The 23,514-nt window shown below is 59.2% G+C and overlaps 1 protein-coding gene across 1 annotated transcript in view; it reads right to left on the bottom strand.

Annotated features, from left to right (window-relative positions):
- BMP7 (bone morphogenetic protein 7) overlaps window positions 1-23,514 on the bottom strand; it is an 89,589-nt gene that overhangs the window by 37,510 nt on the left and 28,565 nt on the right. The window contains exon 2 of the mRNA XM_042980100.1: window positions 20,829-21,021. Within this exon, the coding sequence (XP_042836034.1) occupies window positions 20,829-21,021 (193 nt within the window). The remainder of the gene's footprint in view (window positions 1-20,828; window positions 21,022-23,514) is intronic.

The following is a 23,514-nucleotide window of genomic DNA, read 5'->3' as shown; positions in this document are numbered from 1 at the left end:
ACCGAACGGTAGGCTTCACAAGGGTGAGTCGTACAGAATGCGATTTCTCTCTCAATAAAGCCGTGTCGCGTGACGCGGGTAGAGCCAACGTAGGCCTAAAACACGGAGCAAAGAGCCATCATGCTAATAGTACGCTCAGGTTCCCACGCCCACCCACCGTGTCTCGGCTACAACTCTCCCCCAAATGGCTCCCCTCCTCGCGTGTTCATCGACGCTGTCCCAATTCAGCTGGCCCGTTCTGTATCTTCTAAATACGTGCTCAGGTTTACTTTTTGATTTTTTAGGGGGGGAGGGACAGGGAGAGGGGGAGAGAGAGGATCCCGAGAAGGCTCCGCGACGCCAGTGAAGAGCCCGACGCGGGGCTCGAACCCGCGAACCGAGAGACCCTGACCTGAGCCGAAACCAAGAGTCAGACGCTTAACCCACTGAGCCCCCCGAGGAGCCCCTGGCACGTTGTTTCCATTTCTGGAAGAAGCCAGATCTCCGCGGGGCAACCCTACTTCCCCGCTCGGCCCGATCCGCATTACGAACCGGGGAGGGGGCGCTGGCCCGGCTCTCAGCCCCCGTTCGTGGGTGTGGACAACGTGCCCACCCCTGCAAGCGCACAGGGGCGCAGCCCAGCTGAGATGCAGATGTGGCCTCGCTTCACCTTCTCCCGCTGCTACCGACGAAAGCAGCGGCAGGAGGACAGAAGACGCAGAAGGTCACCTTCTCCCTCCTGACCCCCAGGAGCCCCTGAAGCCGTGCTCCCTGTGAGGCCTGAACCGCCAGTGACCCCGGCTTCGTGGCACGGAGGGGTGTTAATATTTAACCACCGGCCTGGGAACAGTGTGTGGCCGGGGCCTGTGGGCTCCTCCTCTCCTGGGAGAGAACCAGCCCTGAGAACCAGCCGAAACCTAAGCCCCAGAGAGAAGCAGGAGGGCCACACGCCATGGCTAGAGTCGCTTTCCAGCGCCTCACAGCCCACCTGCCCCGGAAAGTTCCACCACGCTGGAAAAGTGGGTATTTTTAATCCAACGTGGGAAGGCGGAAAGTCCTTTTTTTTTTTTTTTTTTTTTTTTTTGCCCTCTGGCTCCTTAGAAACTATTCCGAGACTGTGATCTACAGGGCCTCACCACGACCCACCTCCCAGAGCGGTGGGGATCCCCGGGGGAATGTGGGGGGACCACCCCCGGACCGGGACCTCAGAGATCGGCCCTCTACGCAAACACGGCCCCCACAGAATACAGCCCCTGGGCCCCGCCGAACGGCCAGCTTGGAAGCCGGAGGATTTCTCTGGCCCCGGGGGACCCCTGGCAGGGGCAGGAGCCACAGGAAACAGATCCCAGCCAGCTTCCCCAGTGCCCGCGGCCTTGGCACTGGAGAGCCCCTGTCCTGTCTCAGAACCCAGTTTCCCTCCTCTTTCCCTCGATCCTGCAGCACTGAGGGGACCGGGCCTCCTTCCACCTCCTGCCTCCCGCTCCCGCCGGTGGGTCCCAGCGGCCTGGGGCCTCGGAAATCTCTTCCCGCTGCTTTCATTTTCGGCGCCGAAACCCAGACTTTGTGTGCAGGCCACCGGCGGCTGCGTGGGGGTAGCCAGCTCTGGGCCTCAGCGTAGGGTACGATGGGACTGCCCGTGCCATCACAGCCCGACTCCCAGCTTGGCTGTCCCCCCTGGGGGTCCCTCAGGAACACAGCCCACAACCTTCGGGGAGCACCCGCGGCCGGGGTTTGGAAGGGCCCCATCGGGAGGCATCCGGGTCTCTCCAGGAGTCCTGCCCGGCAGCGAGGGGCCCCGGCACCCCAACACTGAGGCCTGGGCAGCGGCTGTGCCACCAGGCTTGAGTGACATTCTCCCACCTAATCCTTCCTCCTTCACCGGGGTACAGAGCCGTGACCCCTGCTTTACAGATGAGGGGCTAATGGGGTGCCTGGGTGGTTCAGCCGGTGAAACGTCTGACTTCGGCTCAGGTCGTGATCTCGCGGTTCGTATGTTCGAGCCCCCGCGTCAGGCTCTATGCCGACAGCTCGGACCCTGGAGCCTGCTTTGGATTGTGTCTCCCTCTCTCTCTGTCCCTCCCCTGCTCGGTCTCTCTCTCTCTCTCTCCCTCTCTCAAGAGTAAGTAAACGTTACACAAAAAGTGTCTTCAGCCAATGAGGAGCACACCCCAGACAGAAAGCGACATGAATAATCCCTCCCATCGGGCCCCCCCCAAGCCAGGAATCCTCCCAGGGGTCAGTGGGCGTGGAGAGAAGCCAGGAGAATGTGGCTGGCCCAGTGCCAAGCGACCCCCATCAGAGAGAAATGGACTTCGGATTATGGGGTGGGCAGAATAACACCCGCCCCCCAATCCGGAAGACCCTGTCCTCATCCCGGAACCCGTGACCTGTCCAGGCAAGGGCACTCTGCAGATGTGGCGAAGGATGCTGAGCTGGGGGAGGATCCTGGGTGGTGCGGGTGGCCCCAAAGAGGGGGGCGCGCCAGCCAGAGACGGAGGGGTGAGGACAGACGCGGAGTCACAGGGACGCGACTGCTGGCCGGAGCCCGTGAGCCGAGCGATGGGGGCGGCATCTGAAGCCGGAAAGGACAAGGAAACGGATCCTCCCTTGGGGCCTCCAGGAGGACCGCGGCCCTGGGGCACCTTCACCTTAGTTCGGCGAGACCCATCATGGGTGCGCGTTCGAGCCGCTAAATGTGTGGTCCAGCAGCCACAGGAATGAATGGAGTCTCACTCCCCCAACACCCGCTCCGTCAGCCCGAGACAGAGCTTGGACTCCGGAGGCTGAGCGCCTCACGAGGCGAAGGCAATTAAATCCCGGTCGGTTGGCCCGAAGGAGGGGAAGGAGTCCCCTGTTACCCCCAGAGGAAGGAAAAGAGTGTCTCCTGAGGCAGGTCAGAGGGATGGGCAGGGCTAATGCAGCCAGGAGGGCGGGAAGGGCATTCCAGCAGAGGGAACAGAGTGTGCGAGGCAAGGTAAGAGAGGCGGGGAGAGCTTCCGGCCCCGGGGGGTGGGGGTGGGGGGGGTGGGTTCTGGTCTGAAGAGGACTGGGAAGCTAGGAAAAGTTTCCAGCCGGGGGGTGGAGTCACGATGAAGGGTCACCAGCAGCCTCCTCTCCCTCACCCCTGCTCTGACCCTCACCCTCAGCCCGCGGCTCTTTGGAACACCGTAGGGCCTGGCGCTTTCAAACTCCGCACGTCACTGACCGCCGCTGAGCCTTGAGAACGTGCCCCAGAAGCCGGAGAGCAGGAGGGCGCGCACCGGGGAGCCCCAGGCTGACAGGAAGTCACGGAGGGAGAGCGGGCATGTTGCTGCAAAGGATGAGTCAGGCTGGGAAGCCAGCAGCCCTGCTCGCACCTGGACGGCACACCAGCCCTGCAGGGAAGGAGATCAAAGGGCCCAGGGAGGAAGCCGGGGCGTGGTGCCGTGGGGAGTGCCCCTCCAGAGCCCCGGGCTGGGGAGGACCCAGCCCGGCTCCCCAGCACCCCACCCGGGGGCTTCGGGGAATGCCCTGCCTTTCTACCAAGCTGCCCAAACGGTCCCTGGCATCCCTGGGACGGGAAGATGAAGTCAGAGAGGCTTTTTTTAAATACTTTCGTGAAGACCATACGCACATCCAGGAAGGCTAAAATTAAGTCATTTGGGAGGAAGGTGGGAAAACACACAAAGAAGCATGACAGCCTCCTCCCACGGCCGGAGCATGAGCCGCCAGCCCGCGGTTTCCCCACCCCGGGGCCGTCTGTCCGTCTGTCTGTCGGTCGGTCCCTCTCCCTTCCCCCGTCCCCCGCCTGGGCATTCGCAGGAGGGCCAACAAGACTCCTGTCCACAGTCCAGGAGGCCCATGTTGTCAAAAGTCAGGAAGTCAGTCAGGAGCCATCAAGGGCTGGGCCTCAGTTTCCCCATACGTAAGAGGACGGATGTGTTTACCAAGCTCTCAACAACTGCCTCCGCTAATAGAACACCCAAGAGAGCAAAACGAGAGGGTCAAAAATCCAAAGGCTCTCACACAAGGGTGGAATGCACCACAGGACCATTGCTCCTTAAGGTGCATCAGCTCTTTAAAGGCTCTGACAAGTCCTGCTGCAAAGAAACGCCTACTCTGACCTTGGTGTGTGATAAAGAGCCCCTCAAATGTGTGCGTACACATGGGTCGTGGGGGTAGGAGGTGGACGAGGAGGTCAGCTAAAAATAGAAGATTCTCCCCGGTCAGGGATGCAGCAACCGGCAGGAGAAAACAATCAGGAGGTCTAAGCGGAGCCCAGGATCCACCTTGCGAAGAATCCCCCAGGCTGGTCCTTGGGCCACACTTTGGGCGGGCAGGGATGTAGGCATTACAACACAAGGCTTTGGGTCCCAGGAAAGTTAGAGTAAAATCCCAGTGGAGCGACCCTGGACGAGCCAGCTTCTGTCTTTCGTGTTATTTTACTTATAAAGTGGGGCAAACTATGAGGACTGTTCTAAAAATGGATTCAATAGAACGATGCACTCCCGATGCCACGCCAGCGTCCAAGGCTCAAGGCTCCAGGCCGGAGCGGACCTCCTCGTCAACGTGAATCTTCCCCACCCCAGATTTAAGCTGCCCCAGCCCCAAAGCAAGGAGCTCACAACCAAGTTCCGACCCTCACTCAAGGTGCGACGATCTTAGAACGGGCCTGGCACCCCGTCACCCAGGGAGCCTGCTGGTTCCCACCACACCTGAGAGGTCGGTGCTGTTGTCTCCTTCCACAGGCGGGAGGCTGAGGCTCAGGGAAGCCAGCAACGCTTCTGATGGGGGAAAGCCTGGGCGGGGGGGTCCTACTCCCACCCGTCCTTACCCAACCCCCGCCCCACCCCCAGCAACCTGCGAGGGCTTTTCCGGGGCTCAAATCTGAGTACACAACTGCCCTGCTTTCCACCCTCTAGTGGCTCTTAGAATAAAAAGCCAAAATTCCCTAATGTGTTCCCCCCGTCACCCCACACGCCCGCTGCCTGGCCCCCACGGCCTCAGCCACCCCAGCCTCCGTCCAGGCTCGCATCCAGACTAGACGCCAGCCTACCCCAGGCCTCCGCACGTGCGGCCGCTGCAACACCGTCCCTCACCTTTTTACCTCCAACACACCTGCCCAGCCTTCGGCTCCCCAAGGAAGCTTCTGCCGACGCCCTGATGGGCACACCGTCTCTAGACGCCCTCTGAGCCTCTCCCTTCCGAGAACTCAGGCTGGGGTTTAAGTTCGTTTGCACGGTTCTTTGGGTTTTCCCTGTTTCCCTACCAGACCTCAAGCTCCTAAGGCCGGAAGAAACAGTCCTGCTCTGCCAGCCATTCGTTGCAGCCCCAGCACCTAACACACGGCACAGCGCACAGTAGGTCTCCAATTTACGTCGAGTGAACGTGCGAGTATCTTCAGAGTCCTCTTACCAGCCCAGGGGGCTTTCTGGGATCACTTTCTGTTATCTGTGTTATTAAAAGAGGAAAAGTCGGGGCACCGGGGTAGCTCGGCTAGTGAAGCGTCCCACTCTTGATTTCAGCTCAGGTCATGATCCTGGAGTCGTGGGATCGAGCCCCGTGTTGGGTTCTGTGCTGAGAGCAGAGCCTGCCTGGGATTCTCTCTCCCCCTCTCTCTGCCCCTCCCCCGCCAGCGCTCTCTGTCTCTCTCAAAATGAATAAACTTAAAAAAAAAAAATGTTTCTTTAAGAGAGGAAAAGTCCATGTTTTTTTCCAAACGACCCAAGCACCTCCGGCAATGGATCCACCCCCAGCCCGCTGCCCCCCACCCCAACCCCGGTACCCACCGGGAACCCAGGCTCCCGACAACACCGGCTGATTAGCCTCGGGCACTGCACACCCCACCCTCCAGGCCTGCCTGTGCAACCGGGGGGCTACCAGATTACGCGAACACACCCCCGGTGGGAAACTGCCTGGTGGTCTGGGCTTCACCGCCCCCATATTTGCACCCCTGTCACTGTCAGCACTGGCCCCTTTATCTGTAAGCGTCCAGGGGGAGCCGGGAGGACACAGACAGACAGGAAGCCACAGCTGGGAAAAAAGCCAACTGCAAGTTTACTTTTGGACCTGACTCTTGTCCCCCTTTGTTCAAGGCTCCAGGGTTTGGGCCCCAGAGTTTCCGGAAACTGGAGACCCTGTCGTTCCTTCCGTTCACCCAGGCACGAGCCATCCAGACAGCAAGTGACGAGAGGAGAGCCGTGCTGCTGACTTCAGTGCCGGGGAACCTATCTGCGGTGAAACAGAAAGGGCCCCGGGGCCGCCCCAGAGAAACCAGGCCTTGCGGGGAGCACCGTGGGGCTTGGGGGTGGCTCTGGAAACCCCCCGAGGCTGGCAGCTGCGTGCATCTGGCATCGTGGGGGCGGGCGGGCGAGACACCACGGACAGGAGACTCATCTTTCGAGACTTTCCCTGGTGGCCTCACTTCCTCCAGCCTCCAGCCCCAGACCAAAATAGAACGAGGTAAATTCTGCCTCTTTCACGCACACTCAGGGAATAAACAAACCAACATAAACACCGTTTTCCTGCTGGGTCATCTTTCCTGCCTTTTTTTCTTTTTCTCTTTTTTTTTTTTCTGAAAAAGAACCACAGCCTGTTTTAAGATTCCAAACCCAGAAGCAGAGACGCGAAGAGAAGGAAGCAGCCAGCAGAGAAGGGAGCCCGACAGCTGGGTGTGCAGACAGAAACGCGTAACGCGATTACCAAGTTCGAGGTCCGGAAACCAAGGCCAGATCAGAGCACCTCGATGCCGAGTGGGAAGGGGTGTCTCGGACTTCATCCCGACCGTGGATCCTTAACCGGAAGAGTGGAGGCTGGACGGAAGGCTGTGGAAACAGCTCCCTCTTCGTAATAAGCGCACGCTATGCCTCATGGCCACTCTGTCATACCTTCTGTCGTATTTCAGGGGCCGCCCCCACCCCCAAAAGCACATCCTGAGTCAAGGACTTAAATGCAAGTAGCCTGAGAGGTGACCCCGGGAACCACCTGGAGGTGAGGCAGAAAGAGAGGCAGGGATGGAAAAAAAGCCCAAACAGGAAGCTGTGTGCATCGGGGGCTCACACGCCTGAGCCCCCCCCCCGCCCCGCCCCGGGGACACGGCGCGAACACAGCTCGGCGCGGTGCTCCCCAAGGTGACAGGAGGCTGGGGCATTTATCCACCATTTATCCCTGACCACCAGCAACGGGGGGGCTGCTCCCGGGGGCCTTGGCTCCTCCGCGGGCTGCAAACATTCCCAGGGTCAGAGAAGACCCTCGGGCAGGAGGGGCCGGTGCTGGGTAGGAGCATCCAGGTCTGTGGCATCTCACCGAGGAGGGACAGAGGCTCTGTCCACGGCCACAGCTGGCGAGACCAACGTGGCAGAAGCCACCCCCCAAGGTGGGCCGCCGTAGGCTAGAGGAACAAGTGCTTCAAAGACTCGGGGCAGGGACATCCACCCGAGACGAGGAGAGAGCGAGGAAGGTGAAGGCAGCAGCCCCCCGTTACTGCCCAGGAAGCAAGACTGGGCCTCACGGGTTCTCCCAGGAATTCAGGGTCCAGAGATGCGCCCGGGCCCCCTGATGTTTGTAAAGGGACCCGAAGCACGGCTCTGTCGGCTAAAGCTTCCCGAGAGTCCCCGTTTCCTTTCCCTTGACAAGCCGGCCCCGGAGGCTCCTGGTTCTGACTCCTGGTCCCACCTGACTCACAAACGACCCTGCCCTTCCTCCTCCTCCTCCTCCTCCTCCCCCACCTGTGGGCCCAATCCCTGAGCCAAAGGTTGAATGCAAATCCCTGAACCCACAACGTCGAGGAGAAAAAAGAAGTCTGCTTTGGGGCCTAAGTATCATTTTTAAAGATTCCTTAACTAGGCCCTGAAAAAGAGTCCGAAAGGAAAAAAATCATCTTCTTTAAAAGACTCTCATAGTCTAGTCTTCGCTCAAGGAAGCATTTGCTCTGTGCCAGGCACTGGAGGGACGGTGGGTAAAAGCCCCAAAGGTTACAAGGCTCTCCAGCTGAGGACCCAGCGATCTTGACCCCCACATGTCCAGGTCCAAAAGGCAGGGAGACCACAATGATGGGCTTGAGCTGGAGGTTAAAGTAGGTAGGGTTGGGGCACCTGGGTGGCTCCGTGGGTTAAGTGTCTGACTTCGGCTCAGGTCATGATCACACGGGTCACGGGTTCGAGCCCCGCGTCGGGCTCTGTACTGATGGCTCGGAGCCTGGAGCCTGCTTCGGATTCTGTGTCTCCCTCTTTCTCTGCCCCTCCCCAACTCATGCGCACGCATGCCCTCTCTCTCTCTCTCTCTCAAAAATAAACAAACATCGGGGCACCCGGGTGGCTCAGTCGGTTGAGCATCCGACTTCAGCTAAGGTCATGATCTCGTGGTTCATGGGATCAAGTCCCACCATCAGGCTCTGCACTGACAGCACGGATCCTACTTGGGATTCTCTCTCTGCCCCTCCCCCCCACTCTCTCTCTCAAAATAACTAAATAAACTTTAAAAGGAAATAAATAAAAACCTGGTAATAAAAAGTAAATTGTATTTCTTAAAAAGCTGGTGGGGGGAGGGTGTAGGGGCGGGAATTAAGAGAGTAGAAGACCGGACGGACGGGGAAATGGGGTGAGAAACGCAGAGGCCTGAAAACAAGGTGCCCCCAGAAAAAAAGGGGGTGCAAATGTCAACCTGGCCACACCAGAGAGCGCGTGTACGTGTGTGTGCATCTTCGTGTGTCTGTGTATATGAGGTTGGAGCTAGACCACGGAATCAAGTTGCAGACACAAGGTACCCAAACGCACAGAGATAACGGACAGATATCCACACCCGGAGACGTTGCAGGGCCAGCCCCACGGGCATGGCACCTGTCCCATCACTCAGGGTCCCCCACACAGAAGGACTCTGTGCGTGGACTCTGTGTGCTCTCCCGTCACCGTCTCGAAATCCTCAGGACCTTTTCATTTTGCCTTAGGTCTCACAAATCACGTGGCCAGTCCTAGGTGCTCGTTCTCAATACTAACACCTACACCCTGTACGGTTCCAACTACGGAACGCTCTGGAAAAGATTAGATTATGAAGACAATAAAAACAAGGATGGGGGAGGGGACAGAGGAGTAGGCAGAGCACAGAGCATTTTTAGGGCAGTGAACACGTTCAGTATGACAGTATAATGGTGGACACACGTCACTGGACAGTTATCCAAGCCCAGAGAATGTGCACCAGCATCGGTGACCCCTAGTGTAAACAGCACACCGGGGGTGATTATGATGTGTCCAAATAGGTTCATCCAATGTCACAAGCGTCCCACTCTGGCTGGGGACGTTGATAACGGGAGAGGTTGTACATGTGTGGGGCCAGGGGGCATAGAGGAAACTTGTCCCTTCCCCTCAGTTTTGCAGGGAACCGAAAACGGCTCTAAAATAAAACTTTTAAAAAGTAGAATACAAATGAAGACTTCCAGTCCCTGCTTGGTTCAGGTCATGATCTCACAGTCGTGGGATGGAGCCCCTGGGCCGCGTCAGGCTCCGCACTAACAGCACGGAGCCTGCTTGGAATTTTCTGTCCCTCTGTCTCTGCCTCTCTCTCTCAAAATAAATAAATAAACTTAAAAAAAAAATGGTAATCTCTACTTTCCTCTTTTTTTAAAAACTTTTTAAAAAAAATATGTTTATTTTTGAAGGAGAGACAAAGTGTGAGCAGGGAAGGGGCAGAGGAAGAGGGAGACACAGAATCCGAAGCAGGTTCCAGGTCCTGAGCCGTCAGCACAGAGCCCGACTGGGCTCCAACCCGCGAGCGGCGAGATCATGACCCCAGTCGAAGTCAGACCTTTAACTGGCTGAGCCACCCAGGTGCCCCTCTGTTTTCCTCTTTAAATGTGCTCCCAAGTGGTTCTGATGACACCTCGGTTTGGGCCTCATCATCCCTGACTGTGGAAGGATACAAGCCTGTGAGCAGGTGCATGGCAGGGGCTAAGCAGTATTTTAAGGGGCAGACGGCGGTAAGCAAGATGAAGAGGAAAGGAGGAACAAGGCAGGGTGGTGAAGAATTCCTATTCCGAGCGTGGGTCAGAGCCAGCAGCACCCCTTGGGGCTGGCCCAGCACCCCAGATCCTCCTCGGAGGCTCCGGGGCGGCAATGAGCCTCCCCTCCCCCACGCCAGCATGCCCTTCGCCGAGCAGCATCTAGAGTGGAAGTGCCTGGGGACCGACCTCCCCCTGCTCCACTCCGGGCGCTTCTCATTCGGGGGCCACTCTGCCCCCAGGGGGCATATGACGACGTCTGGACACGTTAGGGGGTTGTTGAAACTTGGTGGCGCCATCTCCCGGGTAGCAGGGCCCCGGACGGCCCGACCCACCCTCACACGGTGATCCGCACTGAGTCCACGGCAGGTCAGGCTTGCCAAGCCTGCGACACTCGCCCTTAACCCCTACTGACGGACCTGGAGGCCTCAACACCTGCAGAGCTCTGCACCTCTGTCTCCAGGAGCCCCTGCAGGCGGAGGGAGCCACAGTCCCGCCACGGAGACTTTAGGGCGCCTGGCGGCCCGCCTTTGCCCGCCCACTCCTCCGTGCCGGAAACGTTTTCTAATTACTCACTTTCACCCATAACCCTGGTGTCGGGGTGAGCTTCCAGGAAACCGGACCTGAGACCGGGGGCCGGCCGGCTTCCCTCCGCGGCTGGTCACTCGACCGCTTCGCGAAGCGAAGGCCTGTGCCGACGATCAGGCTGGAGGGCGTGCCGCGATCCATTAGCAATGCCTGCCTCGGATGCCGGAGGGGCAGGAGGGGGAGTGCAGGCCGGGTGTCTGCTTTCCTTCCGCCATCCTGGGAGCGGCAGGATGGAAAGCCAAGGGCATTGTGAGGGGAAAAGAAGAAAATGGTGCTGACAGGCTGGCAAGAAGACGGAGGAAGGGAGACCCAGGGTCTGGAGGAACCCTGAGCACTTGCCCGGATGGCTACCTTCCGCCACGAACTTGAAATAACCGAGGACTTCCACAAGCGCGGTTGACGCCTTTAAAACATGATCTTCCTGGTAAGCCTGCCTTCCCGGTCCTCACTGGGTTCTTTTCTTCCCAGCTACAGATGACCGCTCACCACCACATTGAAAAATATTAATTCTCTTTGTCTCCTGCCAAAAAGGCTAAAGCAATTACAGGCCCTGATATGAAACACAGATGTTAATACATTTGGAAAAACAGGCTCCTATAGGCGAGCAGAGGTCCAAGTATGAAGTGCTTTTGGAATTAAAGCGCCAGATCAAGTTATACAGCCAGCCCCCAATGCGAAAGCCATCCTCTCCAAATTCATTCCAGGGTAGGAAACCCAGGGCCGCGGCACCCACGCTGACATGTCCCCTGTTTGCAGACGAGAACCAATCCACCCTTGGGTACCCACTGGCACACAGCTCTAAATAATATAATTATAATCATCACAGGGAAACGTCCCTAAGATCGAAAAGTATTATAATTACGGGCAATTTTCACTTTTTGGAAATTGGGCTCAGATGCCGAGGAAAGAGTGCAAACAAGACGTTCTCAGGTTTCAGTTCCGGAAGAGAGAACACGCCGGGACGGACCGGTCTGAGGCTGGACCGGGGCTCCTCGGCGGCGCTCGCTCAGCCAACAGGTAACTGTTGGCGTGCGTTTCCACACTGGGCACCGCTCAGGTGCCGGGACTACCTCGAGGCAAGAGGCGGCCGTGGTCCCGGGATTCGGGAGGAAGCCCACGCCCCAGAAGGCCGGATTCTCCGTCAGGCAATCACACACACAGGTTTTACCGAGCGCCGGCTCTGTGTCAGACTCCAGGCGCGAAGAACATGACAATGGGCAACATAAAGCAAACCCCTGCCCTCTCGAGGCACCCGTCCCCGCCCCTGCTGTTGGGCAACCGCCACCGTCTCAGCAGCTGGCACTCAGATCTCCGGTGAGGCTCAGCCAGGGTCCATGAGCCGCCTCCCCCCCCCCCCCCCCCCCCCCCCCCCCCCCCCCCCCCGACCCAAGTTCACGCAGCTTCCCAGTGGTGGAACAGGGGTGGATCCAGGTGTCTCCAGAGCACCCCCCCCCCCCCCAGTCTCTCCCTCTTCACTATGCAGATTTGTGGAATAAGCCGGCCAGGTCTTCTGTCTTCTCTGCCTCAGTTTCCTCGGGCAGGAAACCGGATTTCCCCACCGTTACCCAACTCCTAGGACTGCCGTGTAGGAAAAGGAAAAAGCGTACCTGCCGGCCAAGGAAGAAAACCCGATGGGACTAAAGACAGATGCAAGCTTCCTTTCCTTACTCCCTGACCCGGCACCGTGCCTCAGTGTCCTGGTCTGTGAGCCGAGCTGCCTGGCGGTACCTCCCTCGGGGGGTGTGATGCGAAGGACCACAGACCGCCGCCTGGCAAGTACTCAAGGAAGCTAGCTTTGTCATCATCGCTGTTCAAGAAGGTGGCCGTCTCTTCTCTCCGTTCAGAGGGGCGTTCTCAAGAAGGGGAGGGCCAGGGGACACCTGGGGGGTGGGGGTGGGGGCTCGGTCGGTTGAGCGTCCACCTCTTGGTTTCGGCTCAGGTCATGATCTCAAGGTTTGTGAGTTCGAGCCCCGTGTCAGGCTCTGAGCTGTCAATGCAGAACCTGCTTGGGCTTCTCTGTCTCTCCCTCTTTCTGCCCCTCCTCCCCCCACCCCCACCCCTCGAAATAAATAAGTAAACTTAAAAAGAAAAAAAGAAGGGGTGGGCGAAATGGAAGGCACCGGCCGAATCGATGCAGGTGTGCCCAGCAGCAGCCCTTGCCCGCAGGCAAGGGGACCCGTGCTCACCGTGACCTTAGCCGCCAAGTGTGAGGCCCACCTAGAGCGATCAGACTGGGGCGGATGGGTAGGAGGCGCCTCCCAAGTGGACCTCAAGGGGATCGCTCGTGTCCCCTCGCAGAAAGACGGCCAGACCCTTCCAGTCACCTTGGGAGCCCTACTCGCCACCCCGCTGCACCTCCCACAGCCCTCGAGCCCCTGGGGGCGGAGCGGGACGGGAGTCTGCACCCCCGTGAAAGGGATGAAGTGACTCCTCCGAGCTCCCACCGATCCTCGAGGGAACAGCAAGGGCGGGGAGCAAGTCAGTGTCACTATCAAGGTGACGCCAGGACCGAGTCCGTGGGAATTCTCGAGGTGGGGCTCCAGCGTGCCGAGTTTTACTTGCACTGCCTGGTTTTGAATTCCGCCTCTAGCGTGTGACCTTGGGAGGCTCATGTGACCACTCTGCGCCCCGGCGACCTCATCCACCCAGCGGGAGAATACGGACGTCTCGAGGTCATCGTGCGGACTAAGAGAGGACGCGGGCGCTTTGCTAAGCACTGACCGGATCTGTTGCGAGCACGTGACCGACGGAAACTGTCACCATGGCTTCCCCACCAAGCCAGGCTTGGGATGAATTATGGAAGGAAACAAAGGCCCAAAGATCAGAAAAACCACCAAGGCCCGCCAGCGTCAGCCCTCAGGGCAGGACGCCGATGGCGCTAACTGGACTGGACACGGTGCCGGCCGTCTCCACCCGGCGGGTTGTCCCCGAATGCGGGCTTTTTCCAGAACGGTCCCTCTGGACACGGGAGAGGACCCCAAGGGGGACCGAGAGGCATGGGGGGACTTGGTTCCCGCTGAGGCAGCTCCGGGCTGGGATTACAGAAAGGCAGCAAGGAGACCTGCCAGGGTGTCCTTGACCAGACTGCCCCGGGCATGCTCTCCCCTGACCTTCCGGAACAGCCGGTGGGTGCCCAGGCAGCCAGCTGCTCCTTCCCTGCCCTCTGAAGATTCTACTGGGGAGCTGAATCGGCAACTTCTGTAAAAGCAGCTCAAAACCAGAGCTCACGCCCTGGGGCCGAGGTGTAGTGGAAGGAGGCGCAAGCCAGGAGACGGGGAACCAGGCACGTAGGCCTTGAGGAGCAGCAGAAAGGCTCCGGAAGCTTCCGGAAGCTTCCGGAAGCCTCTGGAGCCAGAGCCTGAAGGGCTCCCCACCCTCAGCCAGCCCCTCGCCTGTGCCGCCGAGACTGTGAAGCGGGGTCTGGACGGCACTTGGGTTCGGTCCTGTGAAGAAAAACGGTCATCGTTGAAAGACCAGGCAAAAGGGAACATGGAGGCCCGGACTGGAGGGAATCGGTCCCGTTCCATCTCTCAGGCAGATACGACGGCTCACAGACCAGAGAGAAGGGAGCTCTCGCCACCTGCCCACAGCCTGGAAACTGTAAAAAACATGCCCAGCCTCGACCCTCGGGACTCTGATGTATCCGGAGTTGTAAAAGCCCCCACCCCCCACCCCAAGGTGATTCTCACCCCCAGCCCAGGGTGAGAACCAGAGCTCAGATCCCAATCACGTGAGGGAATCAGTACCAGCGAGAAACACCACGGTGCCACCACGGCCAAGAACGTGAGCCCTGGAATCTCGGAGACCCAAGTTCAAGTCTCAACTCTGCCCCGTCCTAGCTGTGTGACCTCAGGTAAGTTACACCCTCTCTCTGAGGAAGTCTCTACACCTGGGAAATGGGGATAGTGAGTTTTCCTAGGATCTTTTCCAAGGGACACGATGAGGCTAAAAGGCCCAGCACACGCAGTCACATCCAGAAAGCACCAAAGGATGACAAACCTAGAACACAGGTGGGGATGTGCTCTGGTGGGTGACCATATCCCTCTGCCCAGACATGCTCAGCTCAAAATCAGGTAAACGTCAGAGCCTCGCTCCCAAGTCCTGAACCTTTAACACGAGGGAGACTGGGGAAGGGTCCGGCGCCCCGCGCCCCGCGCCCCGCAGCCGCCGATGCTCTCCCAGTAAGACAGTCTCTGCCCCCAGCACGCAGGCAGCTTGTCCCTGCTTCCCACGGATGGAAATCACGAGGGCATCCCCTGGGAGCTTGTCAGAAATGCACAAGGTCAGCCCCCCCTCGCCCTGCCCCCGCAAAGGGCAGACTCGACCACGTTTTCACCGGATCCTGGGAGCCTGGTCACTGAACTGTTAAAGGCAAGAATGCTCCGGGGCTCCCCTCTCGAGACGAAAAGGTAAGAGCCGTGGCAGGTCTGAGAGTTCTGGGAGGGGTGAGGGCACCGCTGAGGAGACAGGATGCCCCCTCCTTGATGGCAGCCGGGAGCCCTGGGGGTCCCCGGGGAGGGCTGGGGGGGGGGGGAAGCGTGTCCAAGACCCCCATCCGGCAGCACAGGGACACAGGCTCGCCTCTTCCCTCCGCTCGCCCGCCAGCCGCCTCGGCGAGCGGCCCCTCGGTCCCCACTCCAGCCCGTCACGGGGACAGCTCCTTCCTCCTCGGTGGCTCAGGCTGCGGCCGATCCAACCTTGGCCTCGGGGACCGCTCTGAGGTCCCTCCCCTGGCACCCCGAGTCCCTGAGACTGACTGAGGGACAGTTTTCAACCATCTCGACCTTGGCAGTCACTGACCCCCTTCGAACAGGCGCTGCCGTCCCCGGCAGGCCTGTGGTCCCCCAAGGGCGTGTCTCACAGAGCACCTGTGTCCCGCACAGGTGAGGCAGCACGGGCTGGGGGGGGGGGGGGGGCGAGCCGGGGCCTCTGCGGGGAGGGCTGGGAGGGGGTCAGGATGGAAAGGCCCAGTCGAGCGTTCGGGAACGAAACCGGTTCAGTCGTGCGACCTCCACACGGACGCGAATCCAGCTCCGGAGAGCCGGGTCCCAGCCGGTCCGGCCTGAGGCTCGGGGTTCAGAAAAGGAGGGCAGGCCCCGATCCCCGGGCCCCCCAGGTCCCCCGGCAAAGCCACTGGAGCCAAGGCCCCCGTCCCCAGACCTGCCCCTCAGCCCCCACTCATCCCGCAGGCCGCCAAGGGCGGCTCCGGCGGCCTCTCCAGCTGCTAGCAGGGCCCGACGGCTATGGAAGGCCTCCAGCTCGGCTCATTATCGGAATTTAATCTGGATTCCGAGAGATCAAGAGGACTTGGTGGAAAGTGGCTGCCACGAGGGGAGAGACGCTGAGGCTACCCCAAAGCCAGCTAATCCCCGGCACCCCGGGGCCTCCCTGGAGCCCCGGCAGAGGCTCGCCAGGGAGCCAGATGGCCCAGCTCCACGCAGCTGGGCGGCTGGTGGCAGCAAAGCCACAGACCCCTCAGCAGAGGGGGCAGGCTGGCCACACGGTGGGGTGGCAGGGGCAGGACCTGGGCTCCTCTGGGGATCAGCTCTCGAAGACGATGCGTGTCCCCAACCCCACCCCACCCCACCGGCAGAGCTGGGGAAACGCCAACAGGGGCCCCGCCTCCACACAAGCTCAGGCCTTCATCCCCATCAGAGACCGCGAAGCTAAGAGATTCGGCGGGGGCGGGGGGGGAGCAGTGCTGCAGCCAAAACCGGGAGCTCCCGTTTTCTTCTGAGGGTCTCTGCAGCCCCTGTGACAACGGTGATCGTAGTGAAGAAGGTGGTGATGGTGGTGGCAGTAGTGATGATCTAAACCCAGTGACCCTTTATTGAGCACTTACTATGTTCTAAATAAGTATGTCGGGGCGCCTGGGTGGCTCAGTCCATTAAGCGTCTGACTTCCACTCGGGTCATGATCCCGTGGTTCGTAGGTTCGAGCCCCGCGTCGGGCTCGGTGCTGACGGCTCGGGGCCTGGAGCCTGCTTCCGATTCTGTGTCTCCCCCTCTCTCTGCCCCTCCCCCGCTCACGCTCTATCTCCGGCTCAAAAAATAAATAAATAAACAAACAAATAAATAATAAATAAGTATGTTAACCCACTTTATCCTCACCAGAACCCTGGGAGGTAGATGCAATTACTATCCCCATTGTACAGAGGAAGAAACTGAGGCTCCAAGGGTTACTGGTAGATAGTGTTGGTATTTGAACCCACACTCTTACTAGCCGGGCCATCCTACCTGGGGAATTACACAACAGAATCATTTTGCTTCTGTATTAAAAAAAAAAAACAAAACAACCCACCCAGGAAAAGATATAAATAATTTAAAAAAATTTTTTTAACCTTTTAACTTCCGGAGAATGGAGCTCTCGTCTCCTTGGCTCAGGTACGGAAAGGAAATTTAGAAATCTAAAGATAGCATTCCCTTCCCCCGCCTCCCCCCACCCCTGCCTCCTCACGCCTGTCACTCCACTGCCCGCCTATTTGGTACTTTGCACCTGTCATGTTATCTCCTCTGCTGGATCGTGAGCTCCTAGCGGGCAGGGACTTGGGTCTGGTTACTCCCACTGGTGCACGGCACACAGCGGGTACTCAAACGTTTGCTGACAAGGGACTTGGGTGTCCCAGCAAGCCAAGCGCCCCCCCAGAGTCAGGGACCCAGAGCAAGGCTCATAGCCCCACAGATTGCCTGTGGCCAAGCTGCTCATCGGGGGCAACCTGCCATGCCCACCCTGGCCCCCTGCTAGAGAGCCACGGACAGCCGTCCCACCCATCCCTCATCCAACCACAGCGACGCGGGCCTTCTCCCCTTCCCTGGGGCCTCTGGAGCCACTCCACGGAGCTAAGCCAGGGTCGAGGGGGCAGCAGCCTCAATCCGGGATGGGACAGGTACCCACGGTGCCAGCAGGTTGAGACAGGCAGAGAGGGGAGCAGCTGCTGGCAGCCGGGGGGACGGGAGGCCAGGGCTCGTGTTCCATTAAGCGAGGACTGAGTGGCTCACCCTGCCCGGGCAGCATCTCGTGCCTCTGTCCTCCCCACGACCCACACTTGTCCCTCACTTAGGACCACGGCCTTTGCACTTCCCCTGAGACACTCTCCCCGCTCTCTCCCACTCCCCGTGGCCAGATCCTTCCTGTCACTCGAACATCCCCAGCTCAGCAAGGCCATCAATGACCACTAGCACTCTGCCAGGCCACGCGGCCCGTTTGTTTCCCGTCCACCTTCTCTACCCCGTCGCGGGGAGGGCTGTATCCGCTCAAGTCCTCCCCCCGGGACCTAGGAGTGTGACCTTGTTTGGAAAGGGGGTCTTTGCAGACCCTCCGTGGAGTAAGATGAGGTCATACTGGAGGAAGGCGGGCCCCTAATTCGAGATGACTGGTTTCCTTCTGAGAGAGACACACACACACAGTGTCCCGTGAAGGAGCAGAGCCACGTGGCAACAGGGTAGAGGGAACGGACGCAGCTGGAAGCCAAGGGCACCGACAGTGGAGAGCCAGCCCCGGAAGCTGGCAGAGGCGGGAAGGGCCCCCCACCACCTCCCAAAGGCTTCCGAGGGAGCACGGCCCTGCCTCGACTTCAGACGACCAGCCTCCGGCACTGAGCACTTCTCTACTGTCCTCGCAGTACTCTGTCAGGACGCCCCAGAAACCTAGGTCACTCCTCAGCCACCATTCAGATGGGCCCTGCCCTCGTGATCTGAGCTTGCTCGTCCCCACGGTCCAGTTCTGAGGCCGGCACCTGGACGCTCAAGGCGGTGGAAGCAACAGATCGCTGGGCTCACGCGTCTCTGTCCAAGTGCAGGGGCCTCGCACCCCCACGAAGGAGGTCCCGTGCCCGTCAAGCCGGGCTTGCCGCTCTCAGCCTCCAGCGTCCCCCAGCAGTGCAGGGACCGGCGGGTGGCGACACCCCTGGCAGCAAGCCCGGCCCCGGAGGGCGCGAGCCGGCAGTGCTGGAGCAGGTTCCCGCTCACGAGAAGGGGCGGCATCCCGGCCAGAACCCCCGGGGACCGGCGGCCAGGGAAGGGCCACCGCGCTCCTGCACAGGGACCGGAAAAAGAGCAGCACAGGTGCCAGCCGCCAACCCTCGCGGACGCGTTCAGCCAGACCCACTCGGAGCAGCCACGCTCCGGAGGTGAAGCCCCTTGATGGAGATTTCTGAGGCGGCTGTGGGGGGCCTGCCAGGAGGGCTGGGGAGCGAGCCGGGCTCACTCGGGGTTTCTGCACGAGGGGGCAACGGAGTGCTATCGACCAACGGCCTCTGCCTCGCCTCCAGCGCATCAGCCTTCACGAGAAAAGTCAAACATCTGGTTTTGTTCAAGGGTCCTGGGGCAATCTGTGAGCGAACGGAGCAAACGTGTGTCGCACCCCCAGAATGCACTCCACGCTTCTTCCTATGAGTCTGGGGGCCAGGGCACAGGCCGTCAGGGTTACCTGGGGCACCTGAGCGTCCACAGTCAGATTCGGAGGCGACTGCCAGGACTGGGTGCCAGCTCCCCCACGCCACACCGCGTCCCTTTCTGGTACCGTCCCCTCCAGGACGGCGTGTAGGGCACTGCGTCCCAGTGGGGGCTCTAAAGTGCAAATTTCGTCCACACTGAGATACCACTGGTCGCCCGTCAGACTGACAGAGACCAAACAGTTCGATGAGAGACGGCGTCCTGAGCGCTTGGGAAACAGGCCTCCTGTCCTACGTGGTTGGTATAAACGGACATGACCTCCAAGGACAGCCGTTCAGCAAAACCTATCAGTTGCCGATGCGTGTACCCTCGGACCGCACAAGTCTGTTTCTAGAGCCGTATCCGACAGACACGACGGACGTGAAATAATGCGTCCCTAAAAAAAACGTGTCGTCCGCCTGTAACACAGAGAGGTGGGGAACCCGCCACGCACATGCAGGAAGCTGGCTAAGTCCCTCACGGCATGGTGACAAAGAGAAAAAGGACGTTCTGTGTGAACCCACCCGGGATCGCCCAAGGCTTGCTGTGAGGCGAAGAAAGCAAGGTGCAGGAGGGAGAATATGAAGAGACGCCCCCTGGAAAGACACACACTCGCACACACGCGTTTGCGGATTCAGGGAAGCTCACGGCACTGAACTTGAGGCTGCCTGAGAGACGGGCCCCTGGGACTCAGAGCTGGGCGGGAGCTTCAATTTTCACGTTCGTTGCTTTCCTCGCGTCTGAATTTTATGACGTCCGCGCGTCTTAGCTACTCAAACCTGTATCTTCAAAAGAAGCACTTTCTGTATACCGCCCCCCCCCCCCCCGGCTCAAGCCCTAATTTGGCCACTTTCTCTCTGGGTGGTGGGGGGAAACGGCCCACCCTTTGCTCTCAGCTCTTAATTCTCCCCACGTCACTGAGGAGTCCCCATCCCGGAGGGCTACGGTGCACGCAGAATGAGGTTACACATGCAAACCAGTGGAAGTAAGAAAGAAGAGTTCGGTTTTCTTCGTGTTTAAGACGACCCCTAACGTGGCGGTGCTTGGGGAGGTGGTGATGGTTCCTAGGTCCCTAGTGTGGTGACAGGTCCCCATTCCCGCTGCACGTGCGAATAAGGGCTGTCCGTCAGGAGGCGCCATGAACCCCTCCATTAGTTACTGACGAAGTGGCATCGGGCGACGACAGAAGACGATAAAAGTCTGCCAGCCTGAGCCATCTTGAAAGCCGACCGCTGGGTGTCACCGCCTGGGTCACATCCACCTCGGGAGCCCATCATGTCCTTGTCCGATGCTCCAGCCCGTCTCTCAGCCTTCTTCCCCCCCGGGAGACCTCAAAACTAAATCAGTGCAAGATTCTGGTTCCTGACTCCGTGATTCTCGGAAGCCTGAGGTCTCTCTCTGCCTGGTTAGTCAGGTTCTGCTCCCCCAACATTTTATTACAAATGGCCACCTTCATTGCTTGCCTGACCTCATGGGCTGGGGTTCGCAGTGAGGCGCAGGGTAGACCTCCCCCCAAAATGTTTCTCCCTCTTCCCTACCCGCGTCCCCTCGGTGCCCATGAACGCATGCCAGACCCAGACCCCCCCATAAATACCCACGTGGCTCACCTGGCTGTCTCCGATTCCTAACTCAATCTGCTGACAGGGGCTAGTTTTAAGACACAGCGACATACACCATCAACTTTCTTGAAAAAATACATTCCGTGGAGGGGGCCTGGCACACGGTGGGTGACCCGTGACGGAAGCGGCCACGACTGCCCCCTGCCCCAAACTGGCCCCATCCCCCGGCCGCCACCCCCGTCTTCCTCTGCCACTGAAGGAAGCTCAGGACGCCCCCCAGGGACCAGTCACAGCACCCACCTGCCCCAGTGCTCCTGCAGCACCTGGTAAACGCTGATCCGGAACGTCTCATTATCGAAGCGTTCCCGGATGTAGTCCTTGTAGATCCGGAATTCGGCGGCGGTCACGGCTTCCCCTTCTGGGATCTTGGAAAGATCGAACCGGAACTCCCGGTGGTGGTAACGTGGGTGGAAGAACTCTTTGTCGTGCTCCACTAGAGAGGAAGAAAGCACACGCGGGCACCGAAAGCTCGTTAGTAACCGGCTCTCACGCTCGTGGCTCAGCGTCCCAGCCTGCCCACCGCCGGGCCCCCCCGGTGCCACCTGCCCGTTCCCGCTGACCTGGTGCAGCCGGGGTGGGGGTGGGGGTGGGGTCGCAGCCACAGACCCTACGGCCGCCTTGAACGACAGCAATGACTCTCCATCAACCCGCTGGGGAGAGTGGGGCACAGACCCAGCCGTCCCAGGGACCCTGGACAGACTCGGGTTCACGGGAGCTCAGGCTTGCGTTCAAATCCGGGCTCTGCCGCTAAGGAGCTGGCCTGCACGAGGTACCAAATCATCTCTCTGGACCTCGATTTCCTCATCTAAAAATAAGGACAATAGTCCTCCTTCGTGGGTTGTTGTGAGAGTTAAGTAACCAAATTCTCATAAGCAGGAGTGTTTATTTTGGGGGGGGGGGGTTGTTAATGTCTATTTATATTTGAGAGAAAGAGTGCACGTGAGTATGCGAGCAGCGGGAGGGAGGAGGGGCACAGAGAGACAGAGACAGAATCGGAAGCAGGCTCCAGGCTCCGAGCCGTCAGCACAGAGCCCGATGCGGGGCTCGAACTCACGAACTGTGAGATCGTGACCTGAGCCGAAGTCAGATCCTTAAGCGACTGAGCCACCCAGGTGCCCCACCCCAGATGTTTCTAACGGCCACCAGGGTTTACAACCACAGCCTTAGAGTGAAAGCAGAAAAAAGAGGTGAACGGCAAGGTCAGGGGACGTGGCTTTTGAAAATGGCTTCTGGATAAAGTAAGGCAAAGGCCTCAGTGCTCCTGCTTCATTCTGGCGGCGATCCTAGCCTCAGGTATGATACCCGCTGCATCGATAATAAACGCCCCAATGATATAAGCCCCAAATGGGTGTTTCTGGGAGTGGACCTGTGATTCCCAAGGTGCACGCATCCTCTGGTCCAAAATGGAACAGGGGAGGGGTGGGGAGAGACCAGACAGGCAGGGAAAATAGTGGAACCAGCTTGGCCAGAAGAGAGGAGAAACATGCCAGCTTCGTCTAGAGCTTTGGCTTAATGAACTCTAGAAGCTCTCAGGCTGGGTCAGGGCTACCCCGGCTGCGAGCAGGACGTGAACGCCTTTGAGGAAGAAGGTCCCCAACAGTGGCAGCCCAAAGGCCCTTCCTACAGATCTCTATTAAAAAAAAAAATCTGTTTTAAACCTTAATAGTAGTTCTGAAAGATACTGCGATGGGGGCAGGGGTGTTGAGGAATTATCCACTCATCAGGGGCAGCCCTCAAGGCCAGGGGACTCTGGCTGGGCACAGGAGTGACCTCTCCAGAAACCACTGGATCTGTAGAACATTTCCTTTCTGACCCGGTCTACGGGCAAGGCTGAGCTGGGTGGCAAACAATGGTGATGGGCACGTGTCACCAGTCCCCCAACTCTGATATGCGGAAGTGTGGAGGGAGGGGTCTTTGTGGTAGCTTCTAGGAAGTACAGCCCACTGGGGACCACGGGAGCTTCGGGAGGGGGCACAGCAAAGACCCTCGACTCTGTCACTGGGGAAATGCCCGGGGCCGGTCCTCTGTCATCCTTCTAGCTCATTCAACCTTCAGGTCATCCAAGGAGGTGGGCACAATGCTACATTGGCAGGGAAGGCACCTGAGACCCAAGAGGTGTGGGGTGGCCTGCCCGGGGCCAAAGAGCCGGGACTCGAACCCAGGCCCCACCGAATCCCAGCCACGCATCTCAGTGGCTGAGCCAACAGCCCCGCAAGACCAATTCCTGTGCCTGTTGTCAGAACATTCTCATTGCGTGACAGCACGCGTCCGGAACGCGCTCGAACCGTGTGTGCGGTTCTGCACACGGTCAAGGTGAACCTCCCCACGGAGCTCCTCCCAGATCGACAGAGCATCACCCCCCAGCACCCCTCTGCTCTCCCCAACTTCTCAAGCCACAGGCTGGTTTTCCTTGTTTTTGAATATTATAAATAGGGATTCACACGGTACGTATTCTTTTGTACTCGACTTGTTTTTTTTTTTTTTAATTTGTTTTTGAGAAACAGAGAGAGAGCACAAGCAGGGGAGGGGCAGAGAGAAAGGCAGACACAGAACCGGAAGCAGGCTCCGGGCTCCGAGCTGTCAGCACAGAGCCCAACGCAGGGCTCGAACTCACGAACCGTGAGATCATGACGTGAGCCGAAGTCGGACGCTCAACCGACTGAGCCACCCGGGCGCCCCTGAAATGTCCCCTTACACAGTCCTATTTAAGTCCCATGGGGCTGTGGAATATGAGAGGGGCATTCCACGGCCCCCCTCCCTCCCCCCATGCCGACAGACTGCACAGATCAAGTCTCCATTTCCAACCATCGGCCTCTGTCCTCCCCGAGAGAACGTGGGTGCAGAACCCCCAGCTTGCAGCAAAGATGCCTGAAGAACCCAGAAGTTCTGGGTGTTCACGAAGCACCAGCTCTGGGCACTTTCCAGC

Source organism: Panthera tigris, chromosome A3, assembly GCF_018350195.1.
Source record: "Panthera tigris isolate Pti1 chromosome A3, P.tigris_Pti1_mat1.1, whole genome shotgun sequence".
NCBI classification, from domain to species: Eukaryota; Metazoa; Chordata; class Mammalia; order Carnivora; family Felidae; genus Panthera; species Panthera tigris.
This window is presented reverse-complemented; position numbering and strand designations above follow the sequence as displayed.